We start from the raw sequence: 18,056 nt of genomic DNA, 5'->3' as shown, positions 1-18,056 counted from the left end.
GTCCACAGGACAACTATTAGTGATGGACCCCATAAATCTGGCCTCTATAGAAGAGGAGTTGGTAGAAAGACGTTGAAAAAAAGCCATGAGGAGGACACACCAAACATGTGAGGGACACACCAAACATGTGAGGGACACACCAAACATGTGGAGAACACACCAAACATGTGAGGGACACACCAAACATGTGAGGGACACACCAAACATGTGAGAGACACACGAAAGATGTGGAGGACACACCAAACATGTGAGGGACACACCAATCATGTGGAGGACACACCAAACATGTGAGAGACACACGAAAGATGTGGAGGACACACCAAACATGTGAGGGACACACCAAACATGTGAGGGACACACCAAACATTTGAGAGACACACCAAACATGTGGAGGACACACCAAACATGTGGGGGACACACCAAACATGTGAGAGACACACCAAACATGTGAAGGACACACCAAACATTTGAGAGACACACCAAACATGTGGAGGACACACCAAACATGTGAGGGACACACCAAACATGTGAGAGACACACCAAACATGTGAGGGACACACCAAACATGTGGAGAACACACCAAACATGTGGAGAACACACCAAACATGTGGAGGACACACCAAACATGTGAGGGACACACCAAACATGTGGAGAACACACCAAACATGTGGAGAACACACCAAACATGTGGAGGACACACCAAACATGTGGAGGACACACCAAACATGTGAGGGACACACCAAACATGTGGAGGACACACCAAACATGTGAGGGACACACCAAACATGTGAGGGACACACCAAACATGTGAGTGACACACCAAACATGTGAGGGACACACCAAACATGTGAGGGACACACCAAACATGTGGAGAACACACCAAACATGTGGAGAACACACCAAACATGTGGAGGACACACCAAACATGTGAGGGACACACCAAACATGTGGAGAACACACCAAACATGTGAGGGACACACCAAACATGTGGAGAACACACCAAACATGTGGAGGACACACCAAACATGTGGAGAACACACCAAACATGTGGAGAACACACCAAACATGTGGAGGACACACCAAACATGTGAGGGACACACCAAACATGTGGAGAACACACCAAACATGTGGAGGACACACCAAACATGTGGAGGACACACCAAACATGTGAGGGACACACCAAACATGTGGAGAACACAACAAACATGTGAGGGACACACCAAACATGTGAGGGACACACCAAACATGTGAGAGACACACCAAACATGTGAGGGACACACCAAACATGTGAGGGACACACCAAACATGTGAGGGACACACCAAACATGTGAGGGACACACCAAACATGTGAGAGACACACCAAACATGTGAGGGACACACCAAACATGTGAGGGACACACCAAACATGTGAGAGACACACGAAAGATGTGGAGGACACACCAAACATGTGAGGGACACACCAATCATGTGGAGGACACACCAAACATGTGAGAGACACACGAAAGATGTGGAGGACACACCAAACATGTGAGGGACACACCAAACATGTGAGGGACACACCAAACATTTGAGAGACACACCAAACATGTGGAGGACACACCAAACATGTGGGGGACACACCAAACATGTGAGAGACACACCAAACATGTGAAGGACACACCAAACATTTGAGAGACACACCAAACATGTGGAGGACACACCAAACATGTGAGGGACACACCAAACATGTGAGAGACACACCAAACATGTGAGGGACACACCAAACATGTGGAGAACACACCAAACATGTGGAGAACACACCAAACATGTGGAGGACACACCAAACATGTGAGGGACACACCAAACATGTGGAGAACACACCAAACATGTGAGGGACACACCAAACATGTGGAGAACACACCAAACATGTGGAGGACACACCAAACATGTGGAGAACACACCAAACATGTGGAGAACACACCAAACATGTGGAGGACACACCAAACATGTGAGGGACACACCAAACATGTGGAGAACACACCAAACATGTGGAGGACACACCAAACATGTGGAGGACACACCAAACATGTGAGGGACACACCAAACATGTGGAGAACACAACAAACATGTGAGGGACACACCAAACATGTGAGGGACACACCAAACATGTGAGAGACACACCAAACATGTGAGGGACACACCAAACATGTGAGGGACACACCAAACATGTGAGGGACACACCAAACATGTGGAGGACACACCAAAAATGTGGAGAACACACCAAACATGTGAGGGACACACCAAACATGTGAGGGACACACCAAACATGTGGAGGACACACCAAACATGTGGAGAACACACCAAACATGTGAGGGACACACCAAACATGTGAGGGACACACCAAACATGTGAGGGACACACCAAACATGTGGAGGACACACCAAACATGTGGAGAACACACCAAACATGTGAGGGACACACCAAACGTGTGGAAGATGGCACTTTGGTCAAATGAGACCAACGTTTTTATCTAAACGCAAGGCGCTATATGTGGCAGGAAACTAACACTGCACATGACCCTGAACACACCATTCCCACTGTGAAACATGGGGGTGGCAGCATCATGCTGTGGGGATGCTTGTCTTCAGCTGGGACAGGGAAGCTGGTCAGAGTTGATGGCAAGATGGATGGAGCCAAAAACAATTAAAAAAATGCTGAAAGCCATGAATAATTGTCCTTTCACTTCACAATTATGCTCCACTTTATGCTGATCTATCACATGAAATCCCAATAAAATATATTTATGTTTATATATTTATGTTTGTGGAAAAGTTGAAGGGCTATAAAGATCTACCAGCCGCTGTGAGTGTTCTCCTGGTAGCAGACTGGTTTCCTTAAGCTTCAGGTCTGCCAAGCTAACCTAAATAACTCCTGCTGAAGACAGTAAGTAAAAACAGAAGAGCTACACTGATAAATTAGTCTTAACCTTCAGAACTTAGAGGAAAAGTTTAGTGCTAAAAATGTCAGCTGAACCAAAGATAATTGTTTTATACATGTAGAAGTCTTCTATCTTTAAGTTTCCATCTGCATTACTTAAACTAATGGTGCTGTAAACAGCAGGCAGTAAGTAGCCTAAATAGCAGCTGTATTTCAAATAAGCAGACTCCAGACCCTGATGTAATATCAGAGCTGTTTGAGGCTCTAATGAAACCTCATTTTTCACAGATTTAATTTAATGCATGAGAACTTTTTAAATACATTCGAAGGAGTAGCAGCTCAGACCTAATGAGCAACATTTCGACTGCAGCACAGCTTACCAAAGAAGCAGTAGATGATGCCAAAGAGGCAGCACATGGAGCACACCACTGAGGGGACAATCTCATATCTCCTCTCTATCTCCTGGTCACACTTCAGCCCCATCTCAGCCAGGCCCAGGAGTTTGCTGGTGGATGTCATGTTGACTCAGGTGAGGTGGGGGGAGGGGGGCAGCTAAGGTGAATAAAGGAGGGCGGGGGTGGAGGGATGACTGGATCAGTGGGCTTCACCCATTGAGACGCTTCTACCTGCAAGAGACGCAGAAAGAAAGAGGTACAGTTAGAGAGGGATGAATGAGAGAGTGAGTATTGATTAGTCATTTCAGCTCCTCAGCTATGAGTGCTGACGGAGCAGAAGGCGTGCATTACAAAAAGAAGAAACGTCTGAGCTGTGCAGAGAGATGAAATGACTGCACACTAAAACACTGTCATTCAGATGCCATCATTCACTCGGGTTTACAGTTAAAGGCTGCAGAAAGTTGTTGCCAACACTTTGGAAGCACTTGACTGGTAGCTGAAGATCCGTTGCACATACATACCCGTTGCCATGGCAAGATCAACAGAAGCATTTGCATAAATTTGCATGTGTTGGCAAGATGGGGCACTAGTTAAAGAGTCTGTGATGTGTATTTGCATTATAGAACCAAGGGCTTTTAATAAGAAATAAACCCCCTTTAACATCCACATCTTTGCTCATTTCTGCTTTTATTATGTTTTTAAATAAATGATTCACTGCTGCTCAAAATCTACACAGCAAAATTGCCAGTGTTAGATTAACACTGAGTGTTAAATCTAACACTAGAAAAGTGTTTATATGTGTCCACACCTCTGAGTGTTAAATTAACACTTTTCAAAGTGTTACTTTTTTAAACTGAACCAGTGTTACTCCAACACTGTATGGTGTTAAAAATTTACAAGTAGTGTTGATAGTACTCTACACTGATGTTAGTGTTAAAAAACTAAAAAATAAATAAATAAATTCAACTCTACTGGATTCCCTGTAACTCTATTGTGATAACACTAGTGAGTGTTTTACAATTAACTCCAGTGGGTGTAGAACATTATCTATTAATAACAAGATACAAGATGTGCAAGTCTCTCAAAGAAATTTAAGTCAGGTACACCTGATATCATTGATTGCCGCCTCATATTGTATACCTGAAGCAACATGCTGAAGCAATTTAATGGCGATCATGGAGCAATGAGGCAGGTTCAGAGCTGGAACATGCTCTGAGTTATTAGACTGCACTCTCACCAATATTTTGATGAAGCTGATCTCACAGTCAGGAGGTAATCAACCTAGCAGACGACTACACTCATGGTGCAAAAGTGTTAAATGTCACAAACTTAAGAACTCAAGATAATTTAAGAAACATGTGCAAGTGAATCCCAGCAGTGATCCCTGTACAACAGGCAACACTTAAACACAGCTAGACATCTGAGTACATCTAAAACATCTAAAACACATCTATACATACTGCACAAAGGCATGATGGGAAAACTCTGCCCTGCAGATTTGAAAATGCAGTAGGCGAGGCTTGGATCAATTGACACTCTACAGTGTTAGAGTAACACTGGTCCATTAACACTGTCAAATAACTCCAACACTGAAGACCATTTACTCTGAATAGAGTTCAAATAACACTCTGAGTGTTAAAATCAACACTGAAATGTTTAACACTGAGAATTTAACACTCCAGTTTTTGCTGTGTATGTAAACTACAGACAGAGCTGCTGGGAAAGAAATGCCTTTATGTTGTATGTTTTACTGTTTTCACTAAAATAAAAAGTATTTTCTACAGGAGCATTTGGTGCAAAAAAACAGATTTTGTACAAACAAACTTAAAAAAATAAAATGACTACAACATTCTGAGAACAAGTCTTAGAGTAAAGGGAGGCTAGCCGGGGTTTTTGGTTGATCTCAGAGACTATAAGGTAGAGATTATGAACAGAGCAGACGAGTATGATCTTCAGCCCCGGGCCTTCACTCAGCAGGAGCCTTGATAGGGGAAACATCAGTGAACTAAACTCACCATCTATACGAGACTGACGGCAAAAGTGATAAAAACATTCAGCTCTATATTCACAATAAAGACCAGAGTGTGTGTCTGAACACTAGACTGGAATAAGACTGCTGTAATCATGTGAAAACTCTGAGATTTAATCTGGATTTAGACCACTAGAATGTTTTTTTTCTCTTTTCAGGCTGGGTTTCATGTGGGCGGGGCCAATATGCGGACTGGTGATGTCACTGGCTGCTATGGGGAATGACCCCGCCCCTCTAACACTCCAATCCAAACTCACAGAGCAGTTCATCTCAGTCCAGTCTGTTGTTAGCTGATGTCTCTGCCTTTATTAAAGTTAACAGCCAGTTAAATGCTGTTTTTTTTTCTTCATTGTGAGGTAAATTTACCAAATCTATCAGCCACAGTGGTCTATGATCACTGAAAGGAGACAGTAACCCTGACATCTGTCCCTCTGCTCTGACAGTCAGGCAGCAGTTCTGACTGAGCACCATCGTTAGCATGGATCACATTTCAGTAGTTTGCAGCAAAGAGGCTGAGTGAAAGTGCAGCTGCGTTCTACAGTAAGAGACGGGCGTCTTATTCTTCACCTGCTGTCTGTCTGCCTGTAGTTTTCCTTGTTTACCTGTAGTTTCTTTATTTGTTTGTCTTGTATTTCCTGTGTTATTTTGAAGATCACTCCCCGTGTCCCCCTGTCTCTGTTTCAGGTTTGTGTCCCATCCCTTCCCCGTCATGTGCGCACCTGTTCCTGATTGTGCCTTCCCACACCTGTGTCCAATCACTCCTCATTACCTGTTGTATTTTACCTCTGGTCTGTGTCTCGTCGTCGGTTTGTTGAATCTCATAGTCACGTTCAGCACTCTATTCTAGCCTTGCTATCACGTTTAATCTGACCCTGTTTGTTCATAGACCTCACCTTCAGCCTCAGGACCCTCTGCCTCGTCTGACTGTGTACCAACCTACCTGTGATGAAACAGCGTTTTATGGAGCTGTCTAACATTTGGTCCTTTCTCTGGTACTGTTCATAACAGTTGTTGATGTCAGCCACTGTTCCCGTGGTGTTAAACGCTGGTTTAATGAGTAGACCGACTCTGAATTCTACTGTTGCTGCTGCAGTGACAGGATCCGTGCACGTGAAGGTGCTAGTTTATGAAAGACACCTGAGAGTAAATGACACTGGTGAGAGGGCTTTATGTAGCTACAGAATAACGAGAGACGACTGTCTCTGTGTGTGAGGATGAGTAGTTCTATTTAGGGCTGAATGATTTGGAAAAATAATCTAATTGGGATTTGTTTTACCCAATATTGCAACTGCGACTGAAAATGCAATAATTCCTTATTCCTCATCTTATTTTCCAAAAAACACAATCAATAAATCATTCTATACAACCATCACAATATTGCATAAAACTAGAGGTGAACAATTTTAAAAAACCACATAATTGTGAGGATTTTGACTCGAATTGCAAACTGGATATGAATTGTTGTATTGTTATTCTCATATTTAATAAGAAAAAAGTATAAAAATAAAGACAGTATGATTTTTTGTTGACCATTCTAAAAAAAAGGCACTTGAATTATTGCATAAATATGTAATGCATAACATCTCTGCTGCAAAAAAAGTTTTAAACTGGTATTCTGACACAAATGTCGGGTTAAAGAATTATTGCACCTTCTGTGATTTGAACATTGCAGCGGGCCATATTGTGATTTAATCTAAATTTAATCTAAAGTTCTATTTAGGTTTTAAAATATAAATTCAGTGTAATAAATACAGAAACAAGACTGCAGACCATATAGCAGACCGATAAGAGACCAAACAAGAGCAACAGAAGCAGCGATTTTTCTCTCAGGAGTTAGAGAGACAAAGGTGTGTGTGTGTGTGTGTGTGTGTGTGTGTGTGTGTGTGTGTGTGTGTGTGAGTATAAACAGGTGGAGACTGAAGAATAAATTCTTAATTTTGTGATGAAAGGGTAAAAAACTGATGAGGCAGGAGCAGAAACAAATCAGTGCAGCAGTCTGTTTAGTCTATGAGAAAGTAATGTCTATTCTGTAACCTGTATTAAATTTAAATGTGTTCATTAAAATGATCATACAGTATTAATGCAGAGCAGGACTAAACTGCACCCTTTAATTACCTGCTCTTCATTTTTAATCTGCTGTTTTTAATTGTAAATGTTACTGAGGTTCTGGATATTACTTAGTCATTTATGAGTTATTATTCTTTAACCCCAACTGTAGTAAACTATATTTCCTTATAATGATGAGTTATACACAGAAGTCTGTTAACACAGCCGACTGATGATAACCTCACTGTTAAGGGAGATTTCAGGTCTTTGAGTCACCCAAAATACTTTCTATTTCTTTATTTATTGGGTTTGTTTAGTGATAGAATTAACAAGATTAACCTTAAAAGCAGCAATCTCCTAAAACCATTAAAATGTCTCTATTTTCATGAAATGACCATGAAGGTTAGGGGTGTCCAGACGTTTTCCACGGAGGGCCACATATAGAAATATATCCAGGTATTGGGGCCACTTTCATGTTCATTTTTAAAGTTAGTTAGTAAGACTAATCCAATGTAAGGTGATACATGTTTAGAGACTGAGTACACCTAAATGGCTAGTTAAAGGCTGTCAGGGCAAATAGACGGTACAATTCAGGATTTTAGGGGGAGCCAATCAGATTTCAAAGGGCCCCGTTCGGCCTGGCTACCACCGGCTCAGCCCATGAAATGCTCCTGTGCTGCTATTTGCTGTGATGATCCATCAGGACGTTATTCATCAAAATATTGTCTTGTCAAAATGTTTGTTTACAGAATAAACATGGTAGCATCACCCTGTGCTGAAATCAAAGAGTAAGTTAAGCACAAGCTTCACGTTTTAATGTGGGCCATATTTCATTTTATTTCTAGAATTTGCAGCGGGCCAATCAAAAATCGGCCACGGGCCGTATTTGGCCCCTGGGCCATAGTTTGGACACACCTGATGTAGGCCTTTCAGAACACACCTAGCACACCTGCTAATGACGGGAAAATAAACTGCAGGAAAAAAGAAGATGATTCTGATCATTTCTACTGGGATAGCTAATAACTGCACATTCACTGGCATTCTGGGCTGAATATTCTGAAGCAGTGGTTCTCAACCGGTGGGTCGGGACCCAAAAGTGGGTCGCAAAGCTCTTTTTAGTGGGTCATGAATGTATGCCAGGAAAAAAAAGGTGTTAAAAACTCTATCCATGGAAGCCCAAAGTGGACACACAGTAATTTCATATATATACTTTTTGAGGTCTTCCTATGATTACGAGTAAAATTCAGTTTTTCCACAAGATTTCTACCTATTTATCTCCCTTTTGTTGGGAAATAAAACTGGTTTACCCAAGATAACGGAAAATTCTTTCATGCTATCTTAGGAAAATGGAATAAAACAAAATGTGTGTACAAATCCTGTAATGATGTGCTTTTCTAAAGTGTTTGTTTTGTCTCGTCTTTTTGTTCTATAAGATTTTATATTTAAAGCCCAAATGTCAACATTTTTTGGAGTGTTCTTTTATCTTCATGGTGTAATGGTAGCCAGGAATACTGATTTACCAGTGATGATTGATCAACCAACATTTATGGAATAAATTAAAATATTTTTTAAACGTGGGTTGTGATGCCTGACCAGCTGAGAACCACCCAACATGAGCAGAAGAACCCCCCAGGGGTCCAAGACACCCTGGTAGATGAAGGCCGGTCTCTGGTAGGAAGTCAGGACGGCAGGAGAGTCAGAAGTATGGACTCTGTCATGTGATCCAGCTTTGTGGTGGTGAGGCAGGTCAGACTAAAACACTGTCTACTGTACTTTAGTGTAAAAAGGTTATAATGATCTCCGTCCTGTTCTAGTCTCTGTGGATCTATTCAGCCTCTTAATCTGAAGCTCTGCCGCTCTAAATGAACCATCTCTGTGTTTCTGTCTTCAGATCCCGGCATGGATCAGAGTGCATAACTGATATTCCTCTCCCTGTCTCTTAGTTTACCTCTAGTGTTGCACACTCACACACACACCCCCACACACACTCACCTGGGTGATTGCACAGCACAGGTATTGATCTAGACGTTGATGCACTGTGGCACACAAACACACAACTGCAAACACCTGAGCAGCTCTGGTTTATCAATATAACTCCTCTTCACAGCCAAGATAATCCATCCAGCGCTATATTTGGAGCTTTTCTGAAAGTAAAGCACACAGGATTCAAGAGGGCGTCTAAATAAATGTGTTTAATTTAAGAGCAGAGTTTGGAAATGAAATCACCTTTTTACATCACAATAATAAAGAGCTTTAGTATTAATGGAGTAATTAATGATCATCCATCAGCAGGCCAGTAAATCTCAGCCTGACCTCTTAGTCAACACAAGAAGATCATCAGCATAAAAACAACTGGGCTCATAGTGATATAATCTGACAGAGTTAACAGTGAGGCTGGTGTGAATGAGCATCACCAAGTACTAGCTGGTGTCTCATAATTAATAGCTTCAGAGTTCCAGGTTTCATGAAGACGTCTAAATGTCAGCGTTGGTGGTTAATTACTCTGAAAGCCTCGCCACACTACCAACACCAGGCTCAGCGTGCCCCTGTGGGCCTCGCTGTCATTAATAATAGGAAATTAAAAGCATTAAGATGAATTATAAGCTGCTATTTAGCACTGTAATGATATGTTGTGAGCGATGCTGCTGCAGGTGAGCTGCTGCTGTAGATGAAGCTCCAAATCTGAAGTGTAGATGAAAAAATCTACTCTACTTCCACTAGATAGGGCGGCTAGAGCAACAAAGACGCCTGGTGAGGATGTGCTGTATTGATCCCTGAAGTTAAACTCTATGACTAAATTACAGAGCAGCACTCCTACAGCCGGAAACTTCCACTAAGTACTTATTGACAGGAGGAACTCAGCTGTCTGCTTCACTAAATGATCCACCTACACATGGCAGCATCCTGCTGTCCTGCAGGCCGAAATACTGAAGATAATACAACAGCAACAGCAGCATTTGGAGCAGTGGTCATCAACTGAAGGCCCACGGGCCAAATCAGGCCTAAAGCACCCTATCAGGCCCCCTAAGATGATTAAACTCAGAAAATGTGAAGGAACAGATGTTGTGAGTTTAAGGCTGTCTTTTGTCGTTGAATCCCTACAGTTATCAGATCAATCAGGACTGCAGCATTTTTTACAGTTTGACTAAAGTTTGATCCATTTTTACAGAAATCACTGAGCAGTAAATATGAAGCATGATCAGCCCAAACTGGATTAAATCTGCAGAGTTGGAGAATGTGGTTTTTCTGCCTAAGAATCAAAATAATAGACCAGTTTTCTCCTTTTGTTTTTCACCAATCAGCACGCAGCATCCTAGCGTCAAACCTGGTTATGGACAACACACCAGTCCTAGAAATATGTCACTAAAATATTCTGACTGGCCAAAGGTGATAGAGACTGATCTCAATGTTGATGCTTGAAATTACATTTTAAAAGGGAAGTCAAATACAATAAATGTTGTTTTTTTATGATTATTGGTGATGGAGTGAAAATGCATACACGGAACAGTAACAGGGAAACACAACAAATGCCCCGTTTACACGGCAACGGCGTTTTGGTGCCTGAAAACAGAACTTTCTGAAACAGGCTCCAGAGTGGAAGTTTTTCAAAACGCCCCGGTCTCCATCTCCGTGTAAACAGGGAAACCAGCACATTCTGAAAACGGACATGCGCACTGCGGCTGCAGCAAATATCCATGTGCGAGTGGGCTTATAACGCATGCACAGATGGGAAGCCCAAAACAAAGATGGCCGACACCAGTGTACTGTTCGTGCTCCTCACTCTTTGAATTTAACCGTATTTCTCCAACACAGTGTTGATTTATTTCACCGTCACTTGGATCAGCAGAGACATATTTTCTCAAACCATACGCCGTAGGAGGCGTATGGGTCGAGTCAGAATCTGGTGCAGGCACGAAAATCACACCGCCATCTACTGGCCTGGCATGTGTACTACATCGTTTTTGGTGTTTCCCGCAGTCTCATGTGAACCGAGATCGTTTTGGAATCGTTACCGTCTGAATGTGGAACTTTTTGGGAACGAAAATGGAAAACGAAGCAAAACGTCGTGTAAACGAGGCCAAACACACACACAAAACAAAACAAACAAACAAACGGACAAAGAAAAATAAAAAACAGACATTATCATGGTCACCAAAAGTGTGTTAGAAGGGGCAATAAACTATGAGATTAATCACGATTAAAAAAATGAGTGCACTAATTAAGCATCTCAATTAATCGTGCTTAACTTGATTAATCTCGACAGGCCTTATCACTATGATTATGTATTTTCTGTGTGCTCAGAGACACAGAGGATGCTGCATGCTAACTGTTTGAACATACATGATCAGTGTGAACAAAAGCCATGAAAAAGTCTGACTGTGTTTCATTAAACCAAAGATTCCTCCTCATACACCTCCAGACCCCAGACTGTCATGGTTTTGTTTCTGAATCAGACGGCGTGCTGACCTGACGATACTCCTGTTAACGCTTCCACACAGAGGTTCACGGTTAGAAAACAGCCATGCATCCATAACATCACAACAACAAAGATTAAAAAACAGCATATTATGCAACAATGTCACGGCCTGTCTGTTGCTATAACAACCAGCAGTGGTACAAGGACCCTGCAAAAGGGAAGGGGCGCTTGTCTCCATGGGAATGTGCTGAGAACTGTTCCCTCTTTGCAGACCCTGGTAGCAGATGGTCCTGACCTTTGACCCCATTAAGCTAATGCACCTTTGTGACTCATCAGCAAACCAGGATGTCCAGTGAAATGAATGAATGGAGCTTATTATTGAAGAAGCTGTCCACTCTGTCCTAGCTGAGATCTAAAACTAACAGCGATTATCCCAGACTAAAGTGTTTGGAGTGATTTCTACCATCACACCTCTGCTGTTCTACACTGACAGAAAGGTTTTTGAGAAAGCTATCCTGTATGTAGGGTGGAAAATAAATCCTCAGGCTCCTCTTGAGATGAGATTTTTGTGCTTGTTTTTGATTCCAAAGCAACAGAAATCATCGTGGGATTATGAAAGTGTGCTGCCTCTAAAATCTGCGGGGGAAGACATCGCACTGCAAATTAAAATCAACCCAGGAGGGCGACTGTAACCGTTGGTTTCTCGGCGTGCTACACTCACCTAAAGGCTTCTGTTAGGCACAAACCATTATTAGCTTTTCTGTGGCACTAGTTCCCATAGAAACGGAGCATAAATCACTAATTATTATGGTGTGATGCTACAGAGTGAGTTAAAGCAGGCACATGTGAGACGTTTAATCCACTGCCATTGTTAACTCAGGTTAAAGTGTTTCTAATGTGCGGCACGTTCCTGAATGTTTTCAGCTCCCCTTCCAGGATTTTACTGACATCCAGATGCTGTTTCACAGGCTCGCCTCTCCTCCCTGCATCCCTGAATCACAGCGCAGCATCTCTGACACAAATCACAGCCGTATCCTTGCTTACACGCCTCCGTCAGCCCAACAGGCAAATAATGCAAGGTTACATATCAAACCCAGTGGCAGCGTAATAACCTTTCTGCGTGCTGATGTGCTCTCTGTTGGAGTTTTTGCCTCGGCTCCTCTCTCCTCTGGAAGAGTCGACAGTCTGAGGTCACAGATCAAATCGCAGCACTGCTGGATCTGTAATAAGGCTCTTATGATTTGTTCTGCGCTACGCTGGCTCCTATCTCAGCTCTCAAAAAGTGTGTTTGACACGGTGCAGTTTGACTTCACCTTCACCTCTACGGCGGCGTTGCTGCTGCAGATCTAGGATTATTAGATCTATGATCTGTCCCTTTAACTGAAACACACAGGAGTTAAATCACAGCACTAGACCAGCCTAAACAGGAAGTAGACATCAAACTGGATCTGCTTAGACCAGGGCTGTCGAGTTTAATCACAGAAGGGGCCAGATTCAGAGTTAAGGTCTGACCTGAGGGCCTAACAGGGTCCACATCAAACCAAACTGGACCTCATTTTTGCCAGTAATAAATTATGGGGGAAAAAATAGCACTGATGATAAATGAATTTGAGATTTAAAAAGTCAAAATGATTAAAAGGCTAAAAATCTAAGATAAAAAGGCAAACTTGTTAGGTCAAAAGGTAAAACATAAAATAAGATGTTAAAAAAATGCTTTAAAAAGGCAAATATATAAAAAAAAGAGTCACAGTCATGTTTTTAAGGGGACAACTTTGAATTAAAAATAGTGCACCTGAAAGGTCGAAATGTGAGACAAAAAGTCAAAATAGTAAATTGGAAAAGCCAAAATATTAGAAAGAGTCAAAATTATAAGTAGGGATGGGACTGATCTGGTCCAATATTGGTATCGGGTCTGATATGGGCGTAATTAATAGATCAGATATCTGACTGACGGCGCCGATCCAAGTGACCAATCCAAATCCATCCTACAGTTTACGGTAGACCATGAACGCACCGCAGTCTAACAGACAGTCTGTGTGTAACTGAGCTAGTATTAGTCAGGATGTTCTCAGCTGTATGATGACCTAGTAGAGTAAACATAAATCTACATTTAGAATAGTCAAAACTAGTCTAAAGATGAGAGAACACAAAGAAGAGTGGGCGTAAAGTTAGCTGATATACTCTCTACAGCGTGGCTAGTATTGAGAGCTAGCACCGCCCGCTTTCGTTCCTCTTTGCAGATTAATATGGTGCTCTGATATTTGGCCTCTTTTCACTCCTGGTGAGTAGTCATACGTGAGCTTAACCGTCAACAGCCCACGTACCGCTTTATTTCCATTTACTCCTTTGGAAAACTGTCGTACCGCGGTCCTCCTGCTACACGCTAACAGATTAGCCACTACCGAGTTTCTCATTGTTTACATCTAGCAGTGAAGGGTCAGAGAGGAAGGCTGCAGCCATTAACTGAAGCTACAGTGGCCTCTAGTGGTGGGGGGTTCATTAAAGAGCATTATAGACAGAGATTTCAAGCCCGTGTTCATAAAAATGATAGGTAATTAGTTTAACCCACTTCAGTCATGCTATTTAGGGTCAGCATTGTTTATAATTTATACTCAGTTTTTGGATAATGTTGATATTTATTTTTAGTGGTAGTTCAAATAAATTTGTTTGGAATACATTTAAATTCAATTCATTTTTGTATTTTTTTGTTTTTGCTTTTTAAAAAGAGGAGCTGGGTGGTTTACTACAGCCTCATGTGACCTCACACATTATACCAACTAGGGCTGAACAGTTTGGGAACATAATCTAATTGCAATTTTTGTTCCCAGTATTGCAATTGCGATTTGATATGCAATTATTTCTGAAGTTCCTTATATTATGTTTTTTTTTTAACCAACAAACACAAGCAATAAACCATTCTATAATATAACCAACACAATATTGGATAAAACTGGAGCTGAATAATATTTTTAAATACCCAACTGTGATGATTTTGACTTTTATTGCAAACTGGACAGAAATTGATGTATTGAAGGGAGTTATTTTTATGTCATTCTTATATTTAATGAGAAAAATATACAAAAAAAAGTAGGATTTTTGTAGACTATTTAAATAATTGCCTGTGGATGATATTTAATGCATAACATCTCTGCTGCAAAAAAAATTTAAACTGGTATTTTGATATAAATTTCAGATAAAAAAAAACATGGCCTGCTGCGATTTAAAAGTCGCAGCAGGCCACATTGCGATTTATATATATCGGAATTAGTATCGGTATTGGCACATATTCATAGGAATTGGATTGGAACTGAAAAAAAGTGGATCGTACATCCCTAATTATAAGTTGAAAAGGTCAAAAAATAAGACAAAAAGTCAAAATTCTAAATGTAAAAGGTCAAAGTTTGAAATAAAAGTTCAAATAACAGATTGAAGTCATAATTGTGCTATGAAAATTTTAAAATATGAAATGAAAAACAAAAATGTATTATTTTCAGATATTTGTTTTTATCTAATTATTTTTTTTTTCACATTTTTATGACTTAAGTTGATATCATCACTGTTAAGATTTTTTATTCTGGATGAAATCTGCAGACCTCATGTTGGGGCCGGGGGTAACTGTACCACGGGCCTGATTTGGCCCCCGGGCCTTGAGTTTGACCCCCCTGGCGTAGATGAAGATGAAGAGGAGTGGATTCTCGCTGCCTTTGCTATGGAGACAGTGATGGTGTGTTTGCACACGTGCAAAGCTTTCCCTCTCCAAACCTGCTGTGAGAGAGATGATATTTTCTAATCTTCTATTGATTGGGGCAAATTCAGAGGAATGTGACGAGCCAGTGCCAGGATTTCTAGGTGTGTGTGTGTGTGTGGGTATAAATATTTCAGAGGCCCCACGCTGAGCGGCGGCGACAGAGCCTCATCAGAACGAGGACACTCTGCTCTCCAGGGTGGAGATTGGACGGTTTGGCAAAGAGTGAGAGAGGAAAACAGACGGAAAGAAAGGTGCTGTCTGCTGGAGAAATGGGAAAACTTGATCCAGAGATGAGATTTCACATCATTAGAAAGCCTCTAAATGTTAGGAAGACATGTCTGTACATCTTTTTGAATTCGTTGACAGGGAAAAACCGAGTCAGGATGAATGTTTTCCTGACAAAAACAAAGAGAGTCTGCCCTAAAAAACACTGAAAGCATTTTTCCTCTGAGTTTGAGGTCAGCTTCCTGTCTTTCAGCGATTGCTTATGCAGCTGGCATCCTCAGCGATGTGAAACCTCAGGTAAACTCTGGTTCCTGTTCCAAGAAGACAGAAGGAAAGGTGAATTAAAGCTGGGAAAGTTAAGGTATAGCTCCCTCAGAGGAAGTGTGCCTTTTTCTGTTTACTGTATTGAGCAGTCTTCCTCACATTACTTCTTTCAGCTTCTCTAAATCAATACAGCAGCATTTTGCTGGCTCCTTTTACTCGCTCTTTAGTAGAAGTGAAAAATGCGACTTTGATTCCTACAAAGCTCTGGTACGAGAGAGAGCCAGGTTCTGCTGAGATCCATCATGCTGCTGGGTTCAGGTTCATTTGTTCTGGGCTCAGATGTTTGTCTCAGAGATTTTTGCCAAGCCTCCGACACCGCCGCTTTAGATTGAATTCTCTACAGCTGTGTGCGTTCACAGAAACGCTGGAGAGACCTGGCTCTGAGCAGCTTCACTGGAACTACGTTACATCAACCATCAGGGCTCAGACGACTGTAGACGACTGCAGACAGGCTGTAGGCAGGCTGTAGACGACTGTAGACGTCTGTAGGCAGGCTGTAGACGACTGTAGAAAACTGTAGACAGGCTGTAGACAACTGTAGACAGGCTGTAGGCAGACTGTAGACGACTGTAGACAGCTGTAGGCAGGCTGTAGACGACTGTAGACGTCTGTAGGCAGGCTGTAGACGACTGTAGACAACTGTAGACAGGCTGTAGACGACTGTAGACAGGCTGTAGGCAGACTGTAGACGTCTGTAGGCAGGCTGTAGACGACTGTAGACAACTGTAGACAGGCTGTAGACGACTGTAGACAGGCTGTAGGCAGACTGTAGACGACTGTAGACAACTGTAGGCAGGCTGTAGACGACTGTAGACGTCTGTAGGCAGACTGTAGACAACTGTAGACAGGCTGTAGACAACTGTAGACAGGCTGTAGGCAGACTGTAGACGACTGTAGACAACTGTAGGCAGGCTGTAGACGACTGTAGACGTCTGTAGGCAGGCTGTAGACGACTGTAGACAACTGTAGACAGGCTGTAGGCAGGCTGTAGACGACTGCAGACAGGCTGTAGGCAGGCTGTAGACGACTGTAGACAGGCTGTACGGCTGTAGAGAACTGTAGACGACTGCAGACAGGATGTAGGCAGGCTGTAGACAGGCTGTAGATGAATGTAGACAACTGTAGACAGGTTGTAGGCGACTGTAGATGACTGTAGACGACTGTAGACAGGCTGTAGACAGGCTGTAGATGACTGTAGACAGGCTGTAGACAGGCTGTAGATGACTATAGACAACTGTAGACAGGCTGTAGACGACTGTAGATGACTGTAGACAGGCTGTAGACAGGCTGTAGATGACTGTAGACAGGCTGTAGACAGGCTGTAGACGACTGCAGACAGGCTGTAGGCAGGCTGTAGATGACTGCAGACAGGCTGTAGACAGGCTGTAGATGACTGTAGACAGGCTGTAGACAGGCTGTAGACGACTGCAGACAGGCTGTAGGCAGGCTGTAGATGACTGCAGACAGGCTGTAGACAGGCTGTAGACGACTGCAGACAGACTGTAGGCAGGCTGTAGATGACTGCAGACAGGCTGTGCGGCTGTAGAGAACTGTAGACGACTGCAGACAGGATCTAGGCAGGCTGTAGACAGGCTGTAGATGACTGTAGACAACTGTAGAAAGGCTGTAAATGACTGTAGACAACTGTAGACAGGCTGTAGGCGACTGTAGATGACTGTAGACAGGCTGTAGACAGGCTGTAGATGACTGTAGACAACAGTAGACAGGCTGTAGACGACTGTAGATGACTGTAGACAACAGTAGACAGGCTGTAGACCACTGTAGATGACTGTAGACAACAGTAGAAAGGCTGTAGACGACTGTAGATGACTGTAGATGACTGTCGACAGGCTGTAGACAACTGTAGACAGGCTGTAGATGACTGTCGACAGGTTGTAGACAACTGTAGACAGGCTGTAGACAGGCTGTAGATGACTGTAGACAACTGTAGATGAC

At 42.4% G+C, this 18,056-nt stretch overlaps 1 protein-coding gene across 1 annotated transcript in view; it reads right to left on the bottom strand.

The window, feature by feature from the left end:
- The window catches only part of tmem198a (transmembrane protein 198a), a 69,437-nt gene that overhangs the window by 27,010 nt on the left and 24,371 nt on the right, over window positions 1-18,056 (bottom strand). Inside the window, exon 2 of the mRNA XM_041807414.1 lies at window positions 3,297-3,542. Coding sequence (XP_041663348.1) covers window positions 3,297-3,435 — 139 coding nt within the window. The 5' untranslated portion in view covers window positions 3,436-3,542. The remainder of the gene's footprint in view (window positions 1-3,296; window positions 3,543-18,056) is intronic.

This window comes from Cheilinus undulatus, linkage group 15, assembly GCF_018320785.1.
Source record: "Cheilinus undulatus linkage group 15, ASM1832078v1, whole genome shotgun sequence".
In the NCBI taxonomy this organism is placed as follows: Eukaryota; Metazoa; Chordata; class Actinopteri; order Labriformes; family Labridae; genus Cheilinus; species Cheilinus undulatus.
The sequence above is the reverse complement of the archived record's forward strand: the minus strand, read 5'-3'. Positions and strand labels throughout refer to the sequence as shown.